The sequence below is a fragment of the Salvia splendens genome, chromosome 1, assembly GCF_004379255.2.
Source record: "Salvia splendens isolate huo1 chromosome 1, SspV2, whole genome shotgun sequence".
In the NCBI taxonomy this organism is placed as follows: Eukaryota; Viridiplantae; Streptophyta; class Magnoliopsida; order Lamiales; family Lamiaceae; genus Salvia; species Salvia splendens.
In genome coordinates this window covers 38,602,279-38,630,202 of record NC_056032.1, presented here as the reverse complement: position 1 = coordinate 38,630,202, position 27,924 = coordinate 38,602,279, and the positions used below count along the sequence as shown (strand labels likewise).

At 37.3% G+C, this 27,924-nt stretch overlaps 1 protein-coding gene and 1 pseudogene across 2 annotated transcripts; one reads left to right on the top strand and one right to left on the bottom strand.

The window, feature by feature from the left end:
• Window positions 1–10,409: 10,409 nt before the first annotated feature.
• LOC121749859 (homeobox-leucine zipper protein ANTHOCYANINLESS 2-like) lies at window positions 10,410–15,202 on the bottom strand. Of its 2 annotated transcripts, none has more exons than XM_042144511.1 (9): window positions 14,574–15,202; window positions 14,261–14,481; window positions 14,062–14,179; window positions 13,357–13,989; window positions 13,187–13,288; window positions 12,920–13,126; window positions 11,816–11,990; window positions 11,366–11,733; window positions 10,410–11,102 (listed from the first exon to the last, which is right to left on the bottom strand). In XM_042144511.1, exons 1-9 carry the CDS (start codon window positions 14,754–14,756, stop codon window positions 10,761–10,763), a joined length of 2,349 nt encoding a protein of 782 aa, XP_042000445.1. In that variant the 5' UTR covers window positions 14,757–15,202; the 3' UTR covers window positions 10,410–10,760. The 2 variants fall into 2 exon arrangements, with proteins under 2 accessions (XP_042000445.1, XP_042000446.1); XM_042144512.1 differs by having other exon boundaries at window positions 15,049–15,196.
• Window positions 15,203–20,108: 4,906 nt separating this feature from the next.
• On the top strand, window positions 20,109–23,335 carry LOC121786178 (annotated as a pseudogene).
• Window positions 23,336–27,924: the final 4,589 nt, after the last annotated feature.

The following is a 27,924-nucleotide window of genomic DNA, read 5'->3' as shown; positions in this document are numbered from 1 at the left end:
TGTGGTTAGTGAAAATCAAATAAGAGTAATAAATTGTACTATGTTACGAACGTTCTTCGCAACGTATCTGATTAGCGATCGTCTCGCCGTTTGGCTGCTCAATTCCTTGACGTGCTCAAAGAAAAGGCACAAATTCTTGCTGTCCTTGGACGTATTCCGTAGGCAACAAGAGGAAACACAATTCAATCTCCTTGCTCAAGTTAGGTTTAGGGAAAATATTTCATTCATAAATTGATTGCTTGATTCCTACAATGATATAATCTCTCCTATTTATAATACTAGAATACTAATACCCTAACTTAATGAACAAGAAACAAATATCTAAACAAATATGGAAAAGATATGGTAAATCAAATATGCAACTAAATAATTGGGATATGGATATGATCGTATCAACTCCCCCACGGTTGAAATCCACCTTGTCCTCAAGGTGGGAACCGCGAAGCAATAGAGAGAGTTGAAAGCTGACTTTGGCGAGACATCTCCTCCTGGATCAAACACATATCGAACAACTGAATATCTCCCTTTATCACCTCCAAGAAGGCTCAAATATGGCGTGTCGTTGCGCGGAGGGATGAATCGTGCATCGACGTCGAGTGATGTCGAACGATGAACAATACTTGGAACATCGCCATCAAAGAAATCCACATGGATATAAGCAAGTATCATTACACCAGTGTAAGCACCTCCTCTCATAAACCAACAATTCTCCACAGCCTTCGATGTTATTTGAGCAACATTGAACGATGCCATTATCTTCTCCACTTCACCAATAGAATCATCCTCTTCTTTATCTTCTAACAATGTCTCATCCTCTTCACTAATATCTGAGTTGCACAGCTGCAAGATTGGGGCCGGTAGGGGCGGGTCATCGTATAATAATTCACCCTCATCTCTACTGAGATTGGGGCAGCACGACGGTGATGGTGGAGTTAAAATAGAAGGTGGGACAGCAGCGACAACAGCGAGCAAGGGGCTAGATGGATCGTGATGGAGATGCGAGAAGCATTGGGACTCAGCGGCGTGAGGCGGGGCAGGTAGCGTCCCTGTTGCTGTTATACTCCCATGTCCTACCCCCTTCTCATTGTCACTTAGGTAGTCGATTTTGTCATCCATAAAGCAGGTCTCCTCGTCAAGGGTTCCACTCGATGGATGCCGGCAGGAGGGAGGGAGTTGGAGCAGAGGCTGCTGCTGAGCAGCGGGCTGGTCGAGGCAGGCAGCAGCCTGACGGAGATGAGGCACCGAATGTTGCTGGTGGTAGGGCTGTCTCGAATAGCCAACATCAAAGTCCTCATCGTATCCATCAGAGTCACAATCATAATCAGGGTAATATACGGATGCGCTCTCTTCATAATCCAGGTTACCCATCGGCACCCGAGCGCTCGGCGGGTCCCAACAGGGTGGTTGGCGAGAAGGCTCGTGCTGTAGCTGCAGAAATTGACGACGCGGGAGCCCCCTGTACGTGGGTGGCAACCCATAGTCGAAGGGTTGATAGTGCTCGGGCAGTTGATAACGAGTTTGGTGGAGGTGGTACGGCCGGCGTCTATTCGGCTGATATGGAGGCGGCGGTGGATCCGGCAGCGGACGAGTGCGAATCTCTCTGCGGGAATCGTAGCACGCCTGTTGTGCATACGTTGCTTTAGACGCAAGCAAGTTTGTCCTACGCCGTTCGATTGTGTCACAACGTGTTTCCAACCTGGAGATAGCGGCATCCAATTGATCGAATAGTTGTTCGTAACGCCCCAATCTGGTGTAGTTGCGTGACATGATGACGTTGAACGGCAGCGGTGAAGCTCGGCAGTGGACGGTTTGGGAAAACTAGGCTTGAGCAACAAGCGTAACTTTTTTTTTTTTTGGAATATGGATGAACGAAGACGGGGATGAGCACGGGATGAAAGCACCAGTTGTTACGAACGTTCTTCGCAACGTATCTGATTAGCGATCGTCTCGCCGTTTGGCTGCTCAATTCCTTGACGTGCTCAAAGAAAAGGCACAAATTCTTGCTGTCCTTGGACGTATTCCGTAGGCAACAAGAGGAAACACAATTCAATCTCCTTGCTCAAGTTAGGTTTAGGGAAAATATTTCATTCATAAATTGATTGCTTGATTCCTACAATGATATAATCTCTCCTATTTATAATACTAGAATACTAATACCCTAACTTAATGAACAAGAAACAAATATCTAAACAAATATGGAAAAGATATGGTAAATCAAATATGCAACTAAATAATTGGGATATGGATATGATCGTATCATACTACAAGGCATGACTTATGAGAGGGCAACCTAAAACTATTAATGTTGAAAGATATGAGTATTATTCATTCAACTTGTTCAGAGAATTACAACAGGTATGCCTCCTTTAAATAGGTCAAGGGTTACATAAAATTGGCAAGATTTGCCATAATACTCATTCCCTAATTAATTTTTTTTCCTTGCTTACCTATTTTCCTTACTTACATATTTTCCTTTCTAACACTCCCCCTCAAGTTAAGTAATGGGATTACCGATACTTAACTTGCCCAATACCTCATGGAAGCTTCTTGCATCGACAGCTTTCGTGAGTATATCCGCCAACTGATCTTCAGATCTCACAAAAGGAAGTTCTACCGTCTTGGCCTCTATATTGTCCTTGATGAAATGTCGATCCACCTCGACATGTTTTGTCCGATCATGCGGAACTGGATTTTCAGATATACTGATTGCCGCCTTATTATCACAGAACAACTTACATGACTTCTGTGAGTTTAAGTTCAACTCAGTCATCAATTTCCTCAGCCACAGAATCTCAGTCAACCCACTCTTAATCCCTCGAAATTCAGCTTCTGCACTTGACAAGGCTACCACTTTCTGTTTTTTGCTTCTCCACGTGACAAGATTTCCTCCCATAAAGGTAAAATATCCAGCAGTTGATTTTCTGTCATTTGGGTTCCCTGCCCAATCAGCATCCGTGAATCCATGAATCTCTAAATGTCCATGATTCTCGAATAGAATCCCATGGTTCGCTGTCCCTTTCAGATATCGAACAATCCTCAGTGTTGCTTCCCAGTGAGCTACTTGAGGTGCATGCATAAACTGACTAACTACTCCAACTGCATAAGCTATGTCGGGTCTAGTGTGTGATAGGTATATCAATTTCCCAACTAACGTTGATATCTCGTGCGGTGAGTGGCTTCAGCTCCTTCAACTATCCGCAGACCATGATTCTGAACCATAGGAGTATCTGCTGGCTTACAGTCCAGTAGTCATGTCTCGGTTAACAAGTCAAGTACATATTTCCTCTGACTGATGAAGATCCCCTTCTTTGACATTAACACTTCTATACCCAGAAAGTACTTTAGTAATCCCAAGTCCTTCATTTCAAACTCTGCAAACAAATTCTTCCTTAGCTTGCTTATTTCCTCTTCATCATCTCCCGTGAGAATCATGTCATCTACATAGATGATGAGGCATGTAATATTTCCTTCTCTTTTCTTCAAGAATAATGTATGATCAGAGTTGCTTTGTTCATACCCATACTTCTTCATTGCCTCAGAGTATCTCCCAAACCAAGCTCTAGGTGACTGCTTTAGCCCATATAGTGTTCGTTTTAGTTTGCAAATCTTTCCTCCTTCGAAATCTCCAACAAATCCAGGTGGTGGCTCCATGTAAATGGGCTTCTTCAGTTCCCCATGTAAGAATGCGTTTGTCACGTCGAACTGATGTAGTGGCCATTCCCTGGCTGCCGCTATTGAGAAGAGCACTCGAATAGTACTCATTTTTGCTACCGGTGAGAATGTTTCAGCATAATCAACTCCATAAGTCTGAGTGTATCCTTTGGCCACAAGTCTCGCCTTATACCTTTCAATCGACCCATCTGGCCTCCGTTTGATAGTGAAGACCCATCTGCATCCCACAGTTCGAACTCCATCAGGTTTAAGACATACTTCCCATGTATTGTTCTTCATCAGAGCCCGCATTTCTACTAGCATTGCTTCTCGCCAGTGAGCAATTTTCATAGCCTCATCGGCCGTATATGGGATTTCTTCTTCTTCGTAAAGTGCTGCTTCAAACGCCCTAGCCATCTATGTTAGATTTGCTTTAGCCAAATTCGCCATAGAATATCGGCTTCTACTAATCCTCTCAGGACTGTATCTCTTAGCCGGGACCCCACGAGTAGTTCTGTTGGGGAGTATATAGCGGCCGGTATCACCATCAATTGCTGCATTCTCATTCTCGTCTACACCAAAAGTGTCAGGAGTAATAACTGTATTATCTGAGCTAGTTTCAGGATTTATCTCGGATATCACTGGAGGAGGACTCGATTCAGGCGTAGGCGGTTGAGGAGGCTCTACAGCAGATGTAACTGACTCGGCAGTGACACTAGCTTGTTCTGTTGGTTCCACGTTCGAGATACTTGGATGTGGCATCGGAAAACTGAGGGGTCCAATTTTATCACACTCCCCCCTGAACAGCACTCCCCCCTGACCCCGAGGTTGGGTGTGATAGAAGTATTCACTTTCTAGAAAATTACAATTCATGGTTGTTATAATCTTTCTAGACCCGGGGTGATAGCATCGATAGCCCTTCTGATTTACCCCATACCCCAAAAAAAACACATTTTATTGCACATGCAGAAAATTTTCCTCTTTCGTGTTTCGGTACATGCACATAAACGGAACAACCAAAGATTTTGAGCGGAAGTATGAGAGGTGGGGGAATATCAGTTAGGGATGTGAGAGTCTGCAAAGGAGTTTTCATACCCAAAATTTTTGTAGGCAAACGATTAATCAGGTAGACAGCAGTGGCAACAGCTTCGGGCCATAAAAATTTAGGAACATTTGAGTAAAAAAACAGGGCTCTCGTGACCTCTAGGATTATCCTATTCTTTCGTTCAGCTACACCATTTTGTTCAGGAGTGTAAGGACAAGTAGTTTGATGAACTAACCCCTTTTCTTTAAAAAAATCAGTCATGTCTTTGTTAACAAATTCCCTACCATTATCGGATCTAAGAATTTTGATCGTGGTTTGGAATTGTGTCTGGATCATTGTAAAGAAACGGGTAAATTTTTCAAAAACGTCAGATTTATGCTTCAAAAAATATACCCAAGTCAATCTAGTGCAGTCATCCACAAAAATGAGAAAATATTTAAAACCATGATCACCCACAATAGGAGCTGGACCCCAAACATCGGCATGCACTAGAGAAAAAAATAGTCTTAACACGAGTATCACTTGATCTAAAGGATTGTCTGTGGTTTTTTGCCAAAACACAAGATTCGCAAGTAATATCCTTAAAATGGGAAAACTTTGGAAAAAGCAATTTTAAATACCCCGAGGATGGATGCCCCAATCTGCGGTGCCACAACCAAGCTTCCCGATTTGCAGATCCGTGAGCAAGCATCGCGGTGCCACCTTGTTGAGTAATCTCATCCACATAATAAAGACCTTGACGCTCAGTGCCACGCCCAATTATCCTCCTCGTCCTGATATCCTGTAATACACAGAAATTTGGATGCATTAGTAACGTACAGTTTAATTCTTTCGTCACGTGGCTGATAGACATAAGTTTATGAGATAATTTGGGCACATAGAGGCAATTTGTAAGCTTCAGGGTTGGGGATATTTCAATGGTTCCACTCCCACCCACAGCGGTCAACTCTCCATCGGCAGTTTGAATTTGGCTTTTAGTTGCCCCATTAAATTCACAAAAATCTTTCAGATTGTAGGTCATAGTATCAGTTGCCCCACAATCAAAAATCCACTCACTCTCCTTAGGGTCAATTTTACTTTGGGCAATGCATGCAATATGTATATTTTCCAAGGGTGCAAAACGATTTGGGCTTAAGACGGAACTTTCAGACAGTTTTGGGGTCAAACGTGGAATATAGTTTTTCTGGGGTCCTAACTGTAATTTTCGCGGGTCATATTGCATATATTCTGAACTATAAGGACCAGAAATTAAATTACTCATGCTTTGGGGTTTATTCTGAAAATCAAATTGGGGATCGGGGTTTCTCAACCCCAATCCGTTACCTCCATATGACTCGCCTCCTTTCTTCTCCGCGAAGGCTGCCTCGCCGGGCCTGCCGCCTCCACCCGGTTGAGGACCGGTATCTCCTGCTCTCCCACGGGTGTTAGTCATCTCCCTATTCCCTGCTCCTTGCAGAAATAATCCGCCTCCATCTTCGACTCCGATGGCTAATCGAGCTTTAGCCTTTTGATTTTCATCCCACCATTCCGGAAATCCAACGAGGAGGAAACATGTATCTCGAGTATGTCTTTGTTTTCTGCAATGAGAGCACCAAAATTTTGATTTGTCGGGTTTGAAACCGCCTTGGCGATTGGGCTGTTGCGCGGCGGTTCGTGGTGGTGGCTGTTTTGGTCGCGGTGGTGGCTGGTTTCTAACGGCGAACCCGTGTCCGACTTGGCCCGATGATGATCCATCGTTGATTGCGCCGGTCTGGAGATCGATGTCTGCTGCCGGCATGATTTTCAACCGCGTAGCTTCTCATACTAAATCAACTCCCGACTTATCAATTGGAGAAAAATATTTTAGCAACTGAATTATGTTTTATCATTCACTTAAAACTATGTTATCATTATTCCCTCCGTCCCTGAACATTTGTCACTTATTTCTTTTTTAGTGGAGTATGTCCTTAAAAATTTGTCACCTTTCATTGTTATCATTTTTTATAGTTGCCATACGTTCCACTAACTCATTTTTCACTCACATATTATTCTAAAACTAATAGTATATAAAAGTATGACCCACATGTCACTAACTTTTTCAACTCAATTTCTATTACATTTCTTAAAATCCATACCGGATCAAATGGTGACAAATTATTAGGGATGAAAGGAGTATTATTTTATTTTGTATATTTAGTTTGATTAACTTTGGGTAACTATAAAGTGTTGGTGATTATATTAATTTATTACTATTAATTAGTCAATTAAACGGTGGTCAATGGTCAAAATTAATGTAAGGAATTAATATTGTCATTATGTAGATGTCTAACCTGACGTGTAATTTGATGATTTTTTGTTGTATAGAAGAAGAGGTCTACAAATTTACCGAAGAATTAACTAAAGCATAGAAGCTTCGGCGTTCATTCAGACAACTCTGGATTTTGAGGAAAACTAACTAGCTAAGAACCACATTTTACAAGTCAAAAAAACTAAAAAAGAAATCGCAGTTTCATTAAATCCTTTATTTAAGGGTAAATGGTTAATCCCGTTGTGTGTGAAATTGTGACTTATAATCAATCGATTTATTTTTTTAAAATAAAATATCTCGCAAACAAAAATCGGCCACTGCCATGAGCAAATGAATAAATGAACATTAGTATGGCCATACATTTCAAATGTTATTTAAAAAAATATTATTAGTTTTTTAAAATTATTATTAGGAGATTTTATATAATTATATACCCCATAAAATATGAATAAATTAAAAAATTATACAAGAAAAAAGTTTAAAAAATAAATTCAATAAGAGCATCCACAATAGCGCCTAGCGTACCGCCTAGCCGAGCGCCGGCGCTAGGCGGTGCGCTAGGCGGTCTATTGCAGCCGCCCAGCGATTTTCGCGAAAAAAAAACCGCCTAGCGCTCGGCGGTTCCGTGGCGCTAGGCGGTGCGCTAGGCGATCCGCTAGGCGCTATTGCAGCGTCCGGATCGCCTAGCGCGAATTTTTAATTTTTTTTTGTTTCCGAAACACTATATATACGCGACTTGCCCGACATGCACCAAACGGAGGCTCATATTCGACTCCAAAAGAATTTAATTGAAGAGTTATGGGCGCAGAGGACTGCACGACAGTAGTTTTTTTTGTTAATTATGTAATTTTTTTTAATTAATGTACTTTTTAAATTTTAATAATATTATTGAATTTTCTCGTATATGTATCGTAAATTAAATTGCGTATTTTGTGTGATTGTTAATTATTTGTTTTATATAATTTTGAGTGATGTGGCTGGGCTATTTATGATGTGGCTAGGCTATGGCTGGGCTATTTATGATGTGGCAGGAGGATTTTTAGTGTTGATGATGTGGCAGGAGGAGTTTGTGGCTAGGCTATGGCTGGGCTATTGCTGGGCTATTCCTATTGTGGATGGCCTAAGGGCGGCGGAAGCGGTTCACCTCTCCCTGTGCCGGTAGGTTCGCCCTTGGTGATTGGGATAATCGTTGTGGCCCTTGTGGAAGTTGAATATACACGTCATTTATCTACATGACAATCGTGTATGATTGTAATTTTAAATTAAAGTAAAAAACAACAACAATAAAAAAGTATAGTATTTTCACATGCCACGCTGATGTCCTGATTGACAGAATTTTTTTCGAGACATTCTAAGAAATAATAGATGCTAAATGATAATTACTATGACATAAAATCAACTATTTATCATAGAGAAGTTTCCATTTTAATACTCCCCCGGTCCCTAAAAAAATAGAATATTTTAAATGAAACGAGTTTTAATACATAATTGATAAAATAAAAAAGAGATAGAATGAAAAAGTGATTGGAGTATTGTCAGTGGAGAATGAGACCCACTCTATTAGAGAGAGAAAATTTTCCTTAAATAAAATTGATCTATTTTTAAGGGAAATATCAAAATAGCAATTATGGTATATTTTTAAGGGACGGGGGTACATGCTTAGATATATTAGGAATCCTAACTTCCAAATAATTATGGTGATCTTATTAAAATCCATAAACCCTATCAATAAATTATCTAATAACAGCCCAACTAATTCAGGAAAGCCATTAGTAAGTTAGAAATTACTTGAACTTGAATTTAGAGTGAACTTATAAGGCTCTATACTTTCATGATATACTTATGCACTACCTGTACTTGTAAAATATCTTTTGCGACCTGCAAATTATCGTTTGAGGTGCTTTTTCACTTTTTTCATCATTTATTTCAAAATAAATGCCTCAAATGCATAAGACCATCCACAACGCATCTCGCGCCGGGCTCGCGTCTCGTCTCGGAGAGACGAGACCCCCGCGAGACGCATTGTAGCGCCCATCTCGTCTCTATCTCGCGCCCGTCTCGTCGCGTAGCTCGTCTCGGCGAGACACGAGATGAGATGGCTCGTCACGCGCCAGGGACACGTGGCACGTCCCCATGCGCGCGTGACGCCCACTCGCTGGCCCGCGAGTGGGCGTCGTCACTGATGACGCAATAATTCGTTTTTTTTTTAAAAAATCGATTTTTAATTAATTTTTTTTTTCAAACGGTAATATTACCGTTAAATTTTTATTTTCATTTTTTAAATTTTTAAATTTTTTTACTCTATAAATAATTCTATTTCATACTCATTTCAAACACAAACACACATCTATTCCTCTCAAATCCTCTCTATCACTCCAATTTCCATCTTCAATCAACTCAAACAAATGGATCCTTTTTATTTTTTTAGAATTTTAATTATGTCTTCATTTTTTAATGTTAAGTTGTAATGTTGTTTTAATTTTAATAAAGTGTGTTTGTTTAAATTGAATTGGGTTTTAAAAAAAATTTATAAATTAAATTGAATGAATAGTAATTAAGAGACGGTATAGAGACGGAGCGTTGCCGGTTCCGTCTCTTAGTTAAGAGATGGAGGAAAAAAGGACAGTGGGGCCCTCAAATAGTGCTCAAATAGTAGTTAAGAGACGGTATAGAGACAGCGTTGTGGATGGCCTAAAGGGTAATTTAGTACGTACCAGTGTTTTAAAAATCAAACCGGACCGGCCGGTTCGACTGGTTCAACCGCGAACCGGCAGGCAGTCCGGTCCGGTTCACCCCTAAAAACCACTAGCACATTGAATATCCGCGAACCGGTGGAACCGGCTAGTCCGACCGTGAACCAAAAACCGGTTTTTCACTTTTTCAAAATATTTTTTTAAGATTTGTTGTTGATAAGACTTGAACACATGACCTCATATCTAAATACCTACTCCTTTACCACTCTACCACATGGTCATTTTGAAATATTATGAACATTAATTATCCTTATACATTAAATCTGAAATTCTTTTTCCACCGAAACTAATAATTCATTTTAATTTTATATTCTTTTAAGAAATTGTTAATTATAATATCTTTCTTATATTTTAACTATACTTTTACAATCACTAATATTTTACAATATAGGAGTTTATTATTATATATTATAATTTATTATTGTATTTAGACTTAACATCATTAAAATTCTAATATACTAGTACAAGACTTGTTTTCTATAATAATACTATTAAATGTATAATACTATAATATTTATTGATAAAAGATTTAATTAAATTTTATTATTTACTACTAAATAAATAAATATATATAAACAGTATTCCGGTTCGACCCGATTACCTTGCCGGTCCGATTTTTAAAACATTGGTACATATACTCACTCTCTACTTTGCCAACATTTATAAAAGAAAATTACCAACAAAAGTAATTCCGTCATCAATATTCCAAAAAAAATCAGAAGCTATTACAAGATGCAAATAGTCATATGTCACAGCCAACACAAAGGGTACACCTGAGTCAATACCCGAACCACCACCATCCCACGGCAGCGCCACCACCATACAAGCGTTGTTCCGCCACGTACGCGGTTCGTTCTTGACTCACCACCCCCTATATGGCCACACACAATTATACCTCAAACATCTCATCACAAATTAACACTACTAAAAATCCCCAAATCAAATCCAAACCCTAATTGAAAACACCGTTTCATCTTCTATTCCAACACAGGAATATAAAATACCAATACATGATGAAGATCGATCAGCTCTCACACTGAAGAGCGGCCTTGATTTTCTGAACGGTGCAGGAGATGAGATTATTGACGGTTTCCACCGACTCCACCGTCAGCTTCGCCGTAGGCAAGCTATTCACCAATATCTGGAACGCCACGGTCAACAGCGACCCGCTCACCCGCTGCCCCGACCCGCCGTCCGGCACCACCGCGAAGCCCGAAGGTAGGAGCGCCACGTAGGCGGAGTCGCCTCCGTTCATGACCACGTGCATCGCGGGAATGTCGACTGGCGCGTAGACCACAAGCGACCCCGACGCGTCTGTGCATGTCTCCTGTAGTATGAGCATGCTGCTCTGGTTTGAGTTAATGGCCTGTCGGGACAATTACAGAATTAGCCCTCCACTTTTTCTGATATTCGGATCTCACTTCTGAGTCAACCCCACTTTTCATCTAAATTGCAAATAAGGGCCCCAGAAGCTGACACCATACACCCCTCCTATATTTTAACCTTTTCTCGCACAAATCATGCTTTTGACTTTTATATATGTTTACAAAAACATATTTTTACAGTCGTCTTTATTAATACCGCCAAATCACATATTTTTATCCAAATTATTCCAGGGAAAAAACTTACACTTGCACGGAGAAGGGAAACGCAATTGCCGTGATCCTGGCCTTTGGCGATGTGGGCCATCTCCTGCATGGGCCCACCGTTGGAGAGGATGTCCCACTCGCTCCTCAAGTGCTCGTTGCGGAGGAAGTGGAACAGCCTCTGCGGGGACAAAGGGAGCCACACGGAAGTGGCTGCGCTTAGCACCACACCGGGTGGCTCCCCGGGGTCGTCCACGCTTTTACGAGTCATCACGCGCACGTCCTCGTCCACGTTCTCGGCCCGAAGCTTATTCCACTTGTGGAGGGTGGAAGCGCACACGCCGGCGCAGAAGTTGTTGGTCATGCGCTGCGCAAGCTTCAGCATGCTCCGCCGCCCCCCTTCCGTGATCGCTGCAGCTCCGATCAATTCAATTTGTTAGAAAAAATGAATAATTAATTAAATTGAAAGCTTTATTGAATTGAAAATTGTTACCGGTGTGATCTCTTGAAGGAGAGGAAGACGACATTAAGATGGCAAGGCACTCGCATTGCCGTTGGAGCGTTGCTATCCATCGTTGTGATCCGAACCCCATGCCGGCGTTGATCATCGGCCGGTACACTTCGTGGACTTCACTTTCGTCGTACTCACAATGTTCCACCCATGTAACCTAAATGTTTCCAAATTTTATCACTACTAATCAAGTTACATGCCCTAATTTTGAAAAATTATGAAAATCACAATCTGATGTTGATTTGATTTTTCCTTGTTGAAAATGTAGGTGCAGCATTTGTTGGCAACGAGGTGGGTTGAAAACATTGAGAATTGTACTAGGTCTAGTCACGTGACAAGACAAATGCAGCTAGTTTATAAGGGTGTTGACTATTATTGCACAGAAATTGGTACAGGGTGATTATAAAATTATAACTTGGCCACGAAATACTAATTAATTAATCTTAAGTATGAAATTAATAGCGAGACAGTGTCAGAAAGATCGGAACAGAATCATGATAATATTAGTTTAGTTGTACTCATAGCTTTTGTTTGATGATAACTAGAATATTGCATCAGGATCATATGATAATTAATGTGTCCCAAGGAGCAAAAACAGGAGTTATAGAGCCTTCTATTCATTTTAATAATAGGGAGTAAACCTTATTATAATCAACCGATCTTAAGCCCAAAATCCAAGTATTATGATAATATTTTCGTCGCACGAGAAGCATCTTGACGATTGACTAATGAAGCTAAAAATTAGGATAAGTCAAATATGCTCGCAACTCTAGATTTCCTATGGCGAGAATCATGACTGAGGGTCAATTAGTTTATAGTTTTATACGTATTATTAAAGTATACAGGGAGAATAATAAGGTAAGGTATAATAATACTATATTATAGTATGACTGAATTAAATGTGCCTCAAGAAATGCAGTTGCCTATTTAAAACAATAAGAGATGACCATTTATTCACCAACCCTTTAAGAAATAGAGAGAGAGACTCAATAAATGTGAAGAAAGCGAGTGTAGAGGTGTATGTAATAACTAACAAGGCAACAACATAATGCATGAATAATTTAGTTTGAATTTAATGGTAATTACCTTAGAACAACCATTAGGCATATCTTGTACGACGCAGCCGGAGGGGAGCCTCCGGCAGCTTGGGTAGGGCGCGGAGGGCTCCCGGATGGCGTCTATAGAGACGTCGACAACGGCCCACACGCCCTCCGCGTGCTGCTTGCAGAAGCGGAGGAAATTCACCTCCCTCACCGGAACTAGCGGCGATAGGACTTGCAGCTCCGCATGCATCTGAATAATCAGATCAGTTTATTATATGAATAGATAGATTGAAATTTTGAAATGAATTACCAGTTGAAGAGCGCCGTTTCTTGTTCCGCCCATGCCATTTGATATCACATCTGTAGTTGTGGCTCTTGCAACTATGGAAGGAAACATCTCCGCCCATTTGCTCTATGAAAACATGATACCATTAATCAAAACTCTACCGTTTCGCATTAAAGTAAAACTAGTTAACTCACCGAGTCCATCAACGTCTCCACCAGAGCTAAACTGTTGATGATCACTACACCGGTCTCGCGCGAAGCCTCGGCTGCGAATCCTTTCGGCTTCATTCCGATGCACGGAGTGAAGCTTCTAGCATATTCCTCACGATTCAGGACTTGTCTTCCCCCTTCAATGCCTCTAACCCAGAGCGGCTCGTTGGTCTGTACGATTTTCACGAGCTCGTCCATGGCGGCCAAGGCGAGTTCCAGATACATGGATCTCTCCATCGGATTGGAGTTGTTGATGGTGGATTTGGACGGAGACATGATCGGGAGAGGGATGGTGTAATCGTTGGGGACGACGGCGGCTAGGGCACCGAATCCGTTGATTCCGACTCCGAGCTCGAGGCCTGAATTAGGGCCCATGGCGGGGATAGGGCGGCCGAGGAATTTACCGGCGAGGGCGCAGACGCGATCTAGCTCGTCTTTTAGTCTGGCGTTCTCGATTCTTAGGTGCTGCTCTTCGAGGGAGACGTCGCCGATCAAGGCGGGGCCACCGCAGTTTGTGCACATCGGATTTCGCATTGCGTCCCTAATCGACATGTTCTCGGCTCGGAGCTTGTCGTTCTCCTGCCGCAGAATTGAATTTTCGTGCCGCTCCAGCTGCGTCTGTGAGTGAATTGAATTAATTTTGGTGAAATTGAATTTTGAAGAGCGAGGTTTTTTTTCTCTCTCTACTACCTTCATCTGAGTTCGTCGATTCTGGAACCAGAATTTGACCTGCCTTGTTTCCAAGCAAAGGCGTTTGCTGAGCTCTAACCGTTGCTTTTCGTCGGGGTGAGGGCACTCCTTGAACAAACTGTGAAAAAAAACCCAAAAAATGAGAATATTTTGGGGAAAAATTGCGATAGTGAAGATGAATATTTGGATAAGAACGGACGATTCGAGCTCTTGGATTTGCTGAGGGGTGTGTCGGTGGTATCGCTTCTTCCTTGGGGGGCGGTCGGAGACCTCGAGATCGTCTCCAGATGCGGCATCCATGTTATCGCTGCCAGATCTGCTCTCGTGCTCTTCGTCTCTGCTTCGTCTTCCTCCAACCACATTGCTCGATTCGTACTTCTCCGTCATTCTTCCCATTTCCTGCCCTTCGATTCCGGTTTGCTGCACAGAAGAAGCAAGGATAATTGGTTATTGCCTTATTGGTGTGTTGATTTTAGAGAGAGAGGAAAGGGCAGAGAGAGAAAGGTGGGTACGAGAGCGAGGGATAGGCCGGGGGAGTTGAAGACAGGCTCATGATGAGAGACGAGGCGCGGCGGAGCAATCTCGGCCGAGGCCATGGTGGCGGTGGCGATGGCGCCGGTGTAAGGCAAATCTGCCGCAATTCTTCCACTCCCACCACCACAAGAATTGTTATCAAGAAAATCCCCAAAATTCATTAATTCTTCTTTACGTTCTTACTATGTTACATTAACAGAAATCTAGAAGTAGGAGAATGAAGAAATGAAAATGGAGAGGGAGAGGAGACAGAAGGCCTAAAATCCAAATGTCTCAAAACTGCCTCTCACTATAGTAAGAGAAAGAAAGAGAAAGAAGGCAAGCCTTGCTCTTCCTTCTCTATCTATCCCTCTCTCTTTCTGGTATCCTCGCCTACACAACAGCAACAATAATAGAGCTTTTGCTTTCTCTCTCTACAAGGGAATAGAATAGAAAAATGGAAATGAAGAAAACCTAGATGAGAGGGCTTTTCTTGCTTATCTGCATGCTTGACTTGCAAAAGGATAGTTTTTTTCATGCCCACAAAAGCTGAAAAGGAAAATAGAGAGAAGAGAAACACATGATAGAGAGAGAGAGGGGAAAAAAAGGAGCAAGTGAAGATAATACACTCAACTGTCTGGGGTGTTCATATATATACCACCAAATTACCATACAGCTAAAAGGGGGTGGGTTGACTCAATACACACACAGGAGTATTTTATAGATGTATATTTGTATGTGTGGGTGTGACGGCGGTGAAAAAAGGAGAGTCACTTTTAACACCGTAAACGCTCTTCTTTATCTTGTTTCCTACACAGACTGTCAACCCCCTGGAATTTTCTTCCATCCATGTCCTTACTCCTTATTCACACGCACTATTTTTATTTTGGGGTTGGTCCACTTGCAAAACAAATTTCGAATCATCTCAAAATTATTAAATAACAATTCATAATGCATGCAATTCTAACTATTTCTTCCATTAATAAAAATCTCTTTATCATTTCCATTACATTTGACAATTTTCAATCGATATAAAAATATAGTAAAAACCCACACAAAATTACTGAGTTTGTGTCAAATTTTAGTATGTTTGTGTCCTTATCGAATTATCCTATTAAATCCGAATTTTGAGTCGTATTGGATTAGATTCGGATAACCCATTTAAATATAATCCTATTATTATTATTATTATAAAAAATACTAATATTTTACTTTTATTTTTTAAGTTTTTTCACATTATGTTTAGATCGTGTAAGTATCAGATTTTAATTGTATAATATCATGTTCGGATCATTAACTTGTCTTGTCATTTTATATTGTGTTCTTAACGGGTTCATGTAGGGCACATGTCGTGTTTGTGTTTAAAGGTGTCAGGTCGGGTTTGTGCCTGCGTTTAAGTTTTCTTAACATGTTGGATTTGGGTTAAGCTTTATTTGATTTAGTCATTATTAAATTGACCCGATAACGACCCAACTCACACGATTATATTTACCACCCATAATTATGATCCGTTCACCAAAAAATCTCATTTTATTTTAATTATATAAAAGAGACTCATATTCCAATAACTCATTACATCCATATTTAATTAGTATAAAGCTAGCAGGAGTCGTTTGATTTGTAAGATTATATATCTCAAGATTAAATATGTATTGCGTTTGGTAGGGGTGGCAAATCGTGCGTGTTAGCCTGTTAGGTCATTATCGTGTCAACACGATAAGGACACGACCCAATAAGGATAAACACGAACACGACCCGTTAAGAAAATCTCAAACACGAACACGGACACGACCTGCTACCCTCAAACCCGAACTCGCCACGAACCCACTAACAACACGAACCATCTTGGGCCAACACGACACAATAACGACACTATAACTAAAACACGGTAAGAATATAATAACAACAAAATAACAACTACTCATGATTTAAAAATTATAAAACCTTGAATCTGATTAGGAACTTAAAATCTGATTACACAATCTAGTTTGATGAATAATAAGATTAATAGATTCATACTTCATAACAACAAAATCCAACACGAACACGACACAAAATTTAGGTATTTAAAATAATATAAAAAATTAATAATATTATAATATAATTTTTTAACGGGTAACACGAACAAGATACGAAATTTTTGTGTTCTTAACATGTCGACTCGATAAGGGCACGAACCCAATAAGCTTTGACCCAAACTCATTAATTTCGTGCGGGTTCGTGCCATGCCAAAAATTGCCAGCCCTAGCGTTTGGTTCATGAGATGAAATCTCACAACTTAATCTTAGATGGATAATCATGTGATAAGTAGTCATAACCACCCCCTCCAACTAAAATAATCTCACAACTCAATCCTAGATAGATTATCATTTGATAATTAGCAATGACAACAGAACGATACCGTAATATATAATAATGATATTCATATTTGATAAATATTTCATTAACTGTTTTTACACACACTCCTTCAAACTCTCCTCATATTAGAACTAAGTGTACATCTTATTCTTATTAATTTGTTATCACACTAATATTCTTGACGTTAGCTTATTGATTAAACCTATCAAAACTTAATTAACTCCCATTAGACATGCTTAAGCATACAAATATTATTAAATGAAAGGTCTAAACGTATTGGCATATCTACGACTCAACCTCACAGAAAATTGAATTAATAAGTACGTGTTTTTACAATATACTCCCTCCGTCCCAGTTAAGAGTCCTGTTTTGCCATTTCCGCCCGTCCCAGTTTAAGAGTCTCATTTAGAATTTACCATATTTGGACATAAAATTTAACCTCATTGTTGATGATATTTACACTCAAATGCCATTGCTTTCATAAAAATAAAACAAAACAAAATCCTAAACATACAAAAAGTCAAAACGGTCTCACCTTCCACTACTGCACTTCAATTATTAGACACTCCAACAACCACTACCTCACTTCAATTATTACACACTCCAACAATTTCTTAAAACCGTACCCTAACTAAATTGCACTCATAAACTGGGACGGAGGGAGTAGTATATATGTGTGTGATTTGGATGTTGGTAACGAAGAATGTAATCAAATGCAAACTCTAAATATTGTACAAACTCCAAATTATGATCTGGACTTTTAAAAAATGTCAACAGATTACAAAATAACAGCAACAGAAAATATCAACACAGTGTCAACTGTTGACATCGTGTTGACATTGTGTTGACATCAAAGTCTTGATATTTTACACTGTGTTGATATTGTGTTGACGTTGCGTTGACAATATATTGAAAAGTTTGGAGCTTGTACAATAAATGAGTTTGCATTTGGTAACAATTTCATAAATAAGACAACCCAAGTTTGAAAGCTCTAACCCAGTAATTCCGCCACATTAATTCCATACTCAATTGGTCAAAGCTGTCCGAAGATTACATTTCAGTTCCATTCATACCAATTCGCCATTAGTGTACTAAAACATTTACAAGTTTACCTTATATATAACAAAATCCGATTTCAAATTTTTTCATTGAAGTCTAAAAAGGAGAGAATTTAAACTGTATTATGATGTATGCATATGCTATTAATTCTGTCACACACACACACAAACACACATGTATCATGTATATATGCATGTGTGTTCAATAAATTTAATCTTCTAAAATTTAGTAGAGTTGGTATCAGTAGCAAAGCTTATGTCGAAAATAAGAAAGTATGTATAGGATTAATTAAGACCTAGCTAGTTTATCTAAAAATCAGGTGCAAATGGCAAAGTTCCAACCAATTAAATGTATGAAATTGTCAGCACTCACACACATCAATTTTTGGCCCACTGCACCAAAAGTTTGAGTGGTGATATAGTATCAAAATATGAAAGAATTTATCCGTAAATATAATTTTATTAAGTTGATCATAGTATAATATTGTGAAATATTTTGCTCAAACGTTTTCATTTATATAGGATGAAGCATGAACTATCATTTCTCCCTTTTATGGAATCACAAATTATTCCTTGATATAATTTATTTTATCTATCTCAAGTTTCGTATGTATAATTCAATCATATACTAAATTGAAATATAATTATTCTGAAAATATAGTCTTAATTAGGATACTTTTCTTTTATAAGCACCATACTTATGAATTTATGCATTTTTCTGATTTGGAACTAATATGCCAATGGAACAACCTTCTTTGCAAGTTGTTAGGCCCTTTTAAAATAGGCTAAATTGGACCACATTCTTCATGCATAATCAAGCTATGATGGGCTGAAAGTAGTTAGTTATAATAAATTGTGGGGATATGGCCTACTCTCAATTTCTCTACAATTAATGTAGTAATTAATTATCTACATTGACGCAAGGATGACAACTTTATAAGTCGATTAGGCCATCCGCAACGCAGCCGTGTGCGCGGCCTCTATAGAGGTGTCGAAATCGCAGTTGCGATGCGAGGCTGTGAATTATTTCTCCAAAAATTGATTTTTATTTATAAAATTCAACGTTTTTATAAAAATCATTTAAAAAAATATTAATGCTACAAAATTTTCACAACGGCTCATACGCTTAAAGTTGGCCCTTTGTAAGTATTAGATATCTTCTTTTATAACTATAATTTATTACTACTTTTCCTTCATTTTGATGTGGGATGCCCTATCAAGTACACTTTCTTATTAACGATTTAATTTTAAATGATTTCTCACCTTTATGCATTCTATGTATCTTCATGTTTGAGATTGAGATGCAAATTTATCTTTTTAAATGCCACTGACATAACATCTTGGACATTTAATTATTATGAACATAAAAAGAAAAAAAATTAAATATAAATTATACTACAAACAAACACAAAAAAATGTTACGCAAAAGTCAAAATAGAATACAAATTTTGGATGCTTATAATTAACTTTGAACCAAATTTCAAGTTGGACTACAAAAGTTACAACATTTACTCCTTTCCTTTTCATTTTCAAAAGTTTGAGTATTGACTTATTGTATTACATGTTCTTGACGCATGTGTATAATTAACCAAATCTAATAAATGAAATATCCAATACTCCTTCCGTCTTCCGTCCGTGAATAGGAGTCTCGTTTTTCTATTTCAGTCTGTCCGCGAATAAGAGTCCCGATTCACTTTTACAATAAATGGTAATAGAGTCTCACATTTCACTAACTTTTTTTAATCACATTTCATTTAAACATAAATATATAAGTGAGACTTATAGTCCACTAACTTTTTTCCACTCATTTTTCTTAATAGCGGACTGAGGGAGTATTTAATAATCTTACAAACATAAACATTATTGATAAATCTAATCCACTTATCTACACATTGACGGATTGACCTATATAAAGTCATAGGAGTTTAATTATGAATATATTTTTTTTCTAATTAATTGAATTGATACAATGTATTCATGAGAAGTTGGTAATATACGTCATAAAATTGCTAGATGCACAAGCTACGTTTCAATAAAAGGACTGCGATGACGACTAGAGCTTTCTATTTCACATAAACTTAAACAAATCGAGTATTAATTCAGCCAAATGCAGAAGATATGAACAGACCATATGCACGTTAGCAAATCGAACACATCGGTTTTAGTAGGAGAATACCACTACCTCAGAGTACTAACTACAATTATTTAATGGCCTTTAAAATTTAGAATAATAACTTTATTCAGTTAATTAACTACATTTAGGTAATTAAGGGCAATTCATGAAAAGATCTTGTAGGATCGAGTAGAGATAAACAATACTAGTAATCTATTTGTTCTTTTGATATTTACATAAATTTTTATACAATGTTATGAGTTGGAAAATTTAAGTCCATGCTCTCATTTGTATATAATTGCTTATATGGTGGCATTACATCATTTAACATACTAACATTTAACATAAATGTCTTCACTACTATGGAACGGAGTGAGTACTTCCTCCGTCCCTAAAAATTTATCACTTATTTCTTTTTTTGTCCATAGCTAAAATCTGTCACTTTTTACTTTTTACAATTTTTGGTAGTACTCACTTTCTACTAAATTCATACATGCAACAGTTATTTCCCCCTCTTTTTCTGTATGATGTTCTTATATTTTGAATTAGTTTTGTGGTTATTTATATTTTGAATTAGTTTTGATTGACATCACCATCCCCATTTTGGGGACGCTTACGGGTTATGCCACTGTATATTTTTCCTTGAATTTGTCAGTCATTATTTGGCTTCTATTCGATCCACTGGTGTACATTTTAGAAACGTATCCTGATTTGAGGCAGCATGCTGCTCTTAAGTTGCCAAATTTGCCAAAGCCATTCGTAAGAGTAATCTGCCAAACAAGGTTTGAAAAGTCGCGTGCTTATCGTCTTGACAGAAGGTATTGAACATTGAACAGTCATTAATAACTTATATTGTCAATGTGTATCTGTTCTTTAACTAACCAGTCGTGTCTTGGGTGTCTTGGTTATAAATGTTTATGTCTTCAGCAATTTCCGTTTTGTGCACAAATTTGTATTTAGAGTCATGGACATCGCAACTTTCTACTTCGGCGTATTGCCCTGGTTTTGGAAGGTGAGTCATTTTATAGCGCGCCTTCTTTATCTGATCTCTTACTTTGTTTCTTTGTCTTACCGGTTTTTTGTTTTCTTGTTAACTGCAGAGGTGCGGAGAGGTTCTGGTGTATGCTGGCTTTAATGCTGAAAATGAGATATTGCACACTCTTGCATTTTTAGCTGGTTTTATGTTTTCGTTACAGGTGTGTTTATGAGTTTCCATGTATTTTCTTTACAAAGACTAACATACGGTTACTTGATGGATTTGTTGACTGTTTAAAAATCACCATAATCTACTAAAATAGCACATGTCTTGGCTTGTTACTGCTATAGCTATATACAAATTGATGGCCTTTTTTTAACTATTGGTTTCTATTTTTGCAGATAACTGATTTACCATTTTTTTCTGTACTCAACTTTTGTCATTAAGGCCCGCCATGGTTCCAACAATGTATGTAGTTTACTTTGATAATTCGGTTTTAACAACTTGATTTTTTCAGTTTCCTTTAATTTAGTTGTGATTAATTTATTTTTTATTTGACAGCAAACCCTGTTGTTATTCTTTAAGGACATGATCGAAGAAATTATATTAGCTATAGTGATCGGTCCTCCTATTGTAGCTGCTATCATCACTATAGTGCAGGTATTTCTATCGTATATATTATATTTAAGACTAATAGATTGTATAGGTTCTAAGCCCTAAACAATAGTCAGTTATGGCTGCTTTACATGTTGTTGTCCTTTTTGCATTTCAATATTTCTCTATGTCTCTGCATTTTTTATGGTAAGAATTTTTATGTGGTGAACTGTATAACATTCTCAAGTGATTGATTGCAGAAAGGAGGTCCTTACTTGGCTATATATCTCTGGGGCTTCATGCTAATTGTGTCCCTTATAATGATGACTGTTTATCCAGTTCTGATTGCCCCTCTTTTCAACAAGTTCACTCCTGTAAGTAATGCGAATGCTGTTTAATGTAATAGCAATATCTCATTTTCTTTTGATAACGCAAAGTAACATAAGTTGCTAATCAATGTTGTCTAAAACATGAGCAGCTTCCGGAGGGAGAACTCAGAACCAAGATTGAGAATCTTGTTTCATCTCTCAAATTCCCCTTAAAAAAGTTGTTCGTTGTTGATGGGTCAGCAAGGTCAAGTCACAGCAATGCGAGTAATGCTTTTCTTCTCACACTTTTGGCTTCACCACTCCTTTCTGCTCATGAAGACTCAGCTGTAAACATTTTTCTGCAGGCTTACATGTATGGATTTTTTAAGAACAAAAGATTTGTCCTGTATGACACGTTAATACAAGTAAGGAGTATACAACTACTGTTTTCATTTGTGATAGTTAAATGCTTGCCAAAATCCTGGTTCATGGTTATAGCTGCAAACTAAACAGAGAGAGCCTGAGACTCAGAGTTATAATATGCAATGTTACAGATTACCCACTTCTCATATTCTATGTAGTGTAATAACGAGGAAAAAGTTGTTGCTGTAATTGCTCATGAACTTGGTCGCTGGAAGCTAAATCATACAGTGTACAACTTCTTCATTGTAGTTCAGGTAAGTTGGCTGAATTGTATTTTATGTTGTTTGTTGATACTGAATTGTATACTTGGCAGCTCACTCTTTTACAATTTGAATTTGATCATTGTGTCTTGTTGTGGGTATTAATTCTATATTGGGTGTTGCAGCATATGGTGATACCTCTCTTTCATGTTGTGATCCTTTCACTCAATCTATTGAGCCGTGCTTTTGAGTTCCAGGTAATCTTCTTGTGTTTTGTCCTAAATTGATTGTCATTATAAATTTATAGCAACTGAGACTTGTGTTGTATCACTCGAAGGCTGATGCTTTTGCCAAGAAGCTTGGTTATGCTATTCCTCTACAAGCTGGTCTTATCAAACTGCAGGTAATTTATTTTTTGGTTTCCGTTGCATTGCACTTACAACTAAGTCCTCACAAAATATTCTATAGAGGTGTGTATACTGTTTCATGAAGTTGGAAGTATTTATGATGTTACTACCATTGCCCTAGTTAGTTTGAAAGTAGAATAAATTGTAGTAGTCTCTTTGATTTGTTTGCTGTCTTCTGGGATTTATTATGAAGCTTACAATTTTGTTGATGTTTGACATGCAGACATCAACACTGACCCTTGGTATTCTGCTTACCACTATTCGCATCCACCCTTGGTCGAACGATTAGTTGCACTCGATGAACCTGATAAGAAGACTGATTAAACCCAAGTAAATGGGTGTCGCATATAAATTAACCTTGTTAAGTTGTTGCTCCAATAATGAAAATGTATGTAATCTTGTTTTTGTTAATTCCGACCAACATTCGCTTACATGTAACGAGGTTGAAAGGGTTTAGGGTTTACATGTAACGACAGACATGTAAACGACAGACATTCGCTTACATGTAACGAAATAGCATTACGAAAAAATACGAAACTGAGATTTTAGTCAAGAGTGAGCATATTGACATTGGGTCTCTTTTATGGCTCTGCGGAGCATTTTGAATCAAGTTTTGTTGTATCATACCACCAACATGAAAATTCGGTTCATTACATTCATTTTTTGAGGCATAGCTATCTCAGGCCAGATAAAAGAATGATGTTAATAAACCTTGATGTGCTTCATATGAATTTTTAGAGTACTGCCTCCGTTCTTAAAAAAAAATTGTTTTGGTAGTGGGCTACATGGATTTTAATGCAAAATTAATAGTATAACCTCCGTCCTACGCCTCATCATTTTTTTGAAGTCTTGTTCAGCGAGTTAGTTCTATTTTATCTTATATACTAGTGTAACACCCGTGCGATGCACGACCCAATTCATTTTCTACTTGTATTAATTTGAAACATGAGTCCAGCATTTCCAAAATGAGAAACAATATCATTATAAGTTCTAAATTAACAATTTACTATACGAACGAAAACTCATACAATCAAATTGGCTTCTAAACTATAATTTGAACACAAAACATATGTCAATAAGAAAGCTTTCGATCCCTACTACAAAAAGATCAACCATAAACACATGTTGATTAAAATTTAATGTTTAGTGAAAGAAAAATAGAGAAATTATTGATGTATGTGTTAGGGCATGATTGACGTAGTTCATCTTCCAAAAACTCATAGTTTCGAAACTTATTTAATTGTATGAGTTTTCGGTCGTATAGTAAATTGTTAATTATATACATTTGTGAGTTTAGAACTTATAATTATATTGTTTCTCATTTTGGAATGCTAGACTCATGTTTCAAAACATACGTCAATAAGAATGCTTTTGATCTCTACTACAAAAGGATCAACCATAAACACATGTTGATTACAATTTAATGTTTAATGAAAGAAAAATGGAGAAATTATTGATGTATGTGTTAGGGCATGATTGACGTAGCTCACCTTCTAAAAACTCTCTGACAACGCCGATATTCAACTACTAACAAATTCGAAAAACAAAGTCAAAGGTCAAATTAGAAAAACAATTCTCAATCATGAGAGAGGATTTGAGGGTGCAAAACAAATATTATTAATACACAAAAAAGAATTGGTAAAATAAAAAAACTAACTTCATGTTGTAACAATATTGATGAAGAATTAGAAGAATACCTAAATGTGAGTCAAATTTCTGCAAAATGTTGACGAATTTTGTATGGTACAGTCTACACTCATTTTGCACACTATTTTTTGTACCCACCATTCTCATCGACCTGCAAGGATTACGAAATCATTCCTACGCCGTGACACAATAACAAAGCCACTGAAGCCAATTCCATTTAGGAATGTATATATTATAAGATACCAAATGTCACATATTTATAGAAAAAAAACGAAACATGAGGCTCTTCCAAAACCTTTCACATTCTCTATTAAACATGAGAATAAAAGAAAAACTTTTTAAATTCCCCAATACCAAAATCTATAAAAATATTATTAATGTTGGTTCCAATGGGTTTTTTTGCTTATATTAAATAGGGTGTTATAAAGAGAATTAAGGTTGTGTTGCAATAATTACTTATATTTAATGGTTTGATAAAGATTATAAGAATTTAATTAGTAATCTTCATCATTGTAGTAACGGTAGTAACGGTAAACATGTTGTGTCATTGTGACACCACTCGCAAACTCTTGTGAAGGTCAAAAACATATTTAAACTCGTTGTATAATTTAAATTCATCGAATAACTATGAATGACAAAAGTTATATAGCAATAAAGCAGATTAGATGATAAACCAACTAATTTTCTGAAATGAAAGGTGAATTTGGATTCCTATTTCCATTGGTGAAAATATGGACCATTTCAAAAGAAAGAAAAAGTAGGAAATACTAATTATTTAATAGGGAATTAATTGTTACTTTAATTTACTCCCGAGTCTTTCAATATATATTGTAACTGCAATAACAGAAAATTCATAAATTCAGAATAAGGTTTCATTTTGAAACTGCCACCTATTAATCACAAATCTTTCATTTTATAGAGGTGTAAGTATTTAAAATAATGGCCAAAAGTTATGAGTATTCAAAATCTTGTCCACAACTTATAAGTATTTAAAATAATGGCCAAAACTCGCCTCAACGTATAACACATAAGATACGTTCCATAATCACACATGCATCATGTAATTCATTCAAACTTGACAACAAGTATTATTTTAACATGACAGAAATCTGGTAGAACTGCGCAGTCGTTTTGTAAAAATCATTAAAATTCCATCCGACCTCCGTAGGGGCTGAAATTTTACCACAACACAGTAGACACATCAAAGGTCATCCAGTTAAAATTTTACATCAAAATCACATCTTTAGGTTGGAAAAATAAAAAAAAAAGAAACTCACTGGACGAAAATACAATTTCTGACAGAACTGCGCAGTTAACTTTAAAAATTCATTAAAAATTCATCTTTCGTCAAAAGAGGCTGAGATTTATACACAATACAGAAGACATCTCAAATTTTACTCAGTTAAAAATTCGTGCCAAAAAAAGATTGTTCGGTCGGTCAAACACACGTCGGAATCTACTGTCCGAACACCACAGTTTTCATGCTTCACAAATTCGAATTAGGGTTTATCTATTCATTCATCCAAACACCTATATTCATGCTTCAAAAAGATCTCACAACCATGTTCTCATATATTCACATATCATTCACCAACGAATCATCCACAACCTCACACATACACATACATAAACGCATATCCACATACTTTCTCGTGCAAAACATCAATCCCAACCGATTAATTTTTAGATCTATGATTTCCACACTCACTATATGCATGAGGGAATAAAAAAACATGGATTCAATGGATAGGAGAGAAAGAGAATTCAAATATACCTTTCTTGTTCAAAAACAATCGGTAGGAATGATATTTGATGTGATTCTTCGATGAATCTTGAATTTCCAACTCCAAATTGATGCAAGAACAAAATATTGGCGGAGAATTGGTGGAGAAGGAAAGGGAGGGAGAAGAAATCGTGTGGGAGAGAGGAGAGGGAGAGAGTGGCGTGAAAATGGGGCTAGGGTTAAGGTTTTGCTTATTTATAGTCTAGAATAAATCCCACAATTAAATAAAGCAATTAAAATTGTGCAAGAATAAAATAGAGGTCAATAAATAAATTCCACAATTAAAAGAAGAAATAGACGTGTAGAGAAAGGGAGTGAATTTCGAAATTTGCTATTTAATTAGCATGGATATTTATTTGGTATTTACTTGGAGAGAAAAATACTCACAAAATAGGTAAAAAGATATTATGTAGCCCATAAATAAGGTAACACACTAATTAAAATAAATCTCCAAAATGAATAAGAAGGGGGTGTGTATTTTAAGGGAGTAGCAAGGAAATATTTAAATCCTCCAATAAAATATGAATACGAATTAAATTTGGTAATTTTTTTGTAGGAAAAGACTCCCACAAAATAGGTAACAAATAAATTTATTCCACAAGGAAAAAAAGCATATGGGGCGTGTGATAGGGAGAGAATTAAAAGGAAAATATTCACATCCCCAATGAATTTGACATAGGAATTAATTTGGTATTTATTTGAATAGAAGGGATTCCACAAAATAAATAGGAAACAAATATAAATTCCTCTACAACAAGGGAGGGCCGAAAATTTGGGTTATATTCCCACAAGGAAATAATTCAAATCTTAATTTAATTAGGGTGAGGAAACAAAATGTGGTAAGATTTAATTGGATTTAAATTAAATGAAAGGAATCAACTAGGCACCAATTAAATCAAAAATAATTCATCATCCTAATTAAATAGGGGATTTTTCGAAATCTCTCAAGAATATGCTTAGGGTTCGAATTCCATGTAGCACAAATTAGGGATAATTTGATTTGGATTTAATTTGGATAAATATCCCAAAACAATTAATTAAATCCAAGAAAGAGAACATAATTTCCAATAATTGAAGAGGCCGAAAATTACCACTAAAATAGCTAGAACAATATGCATGATCTCATTTAATTATTTCCCCACCTTGGAAAAAAAGTATGACACTTCATTCCACATCACTCACGACAATTTATTTCACATAATCAACTCAATCACATAGGAACAAATAAATTCCATAAAAGAAGAAAATTTCCACTCGACATCCATATTAAAACAAAAGTGGCAGAAATTTTTGGGATGCTGCAGATAAATATGCTAGTATTCCGTTCCTTATGCAATATAAATATAGTGGTAGTAATAAAATGAAAACCCTATATATTGTATAAACTCTAAACTTTTCAACACAGTGTCAACATAATATCAACATAATGTCAACACAGTGTAAAATTTCAAGATTTTGATATCAACACAATGTCAACACGGTG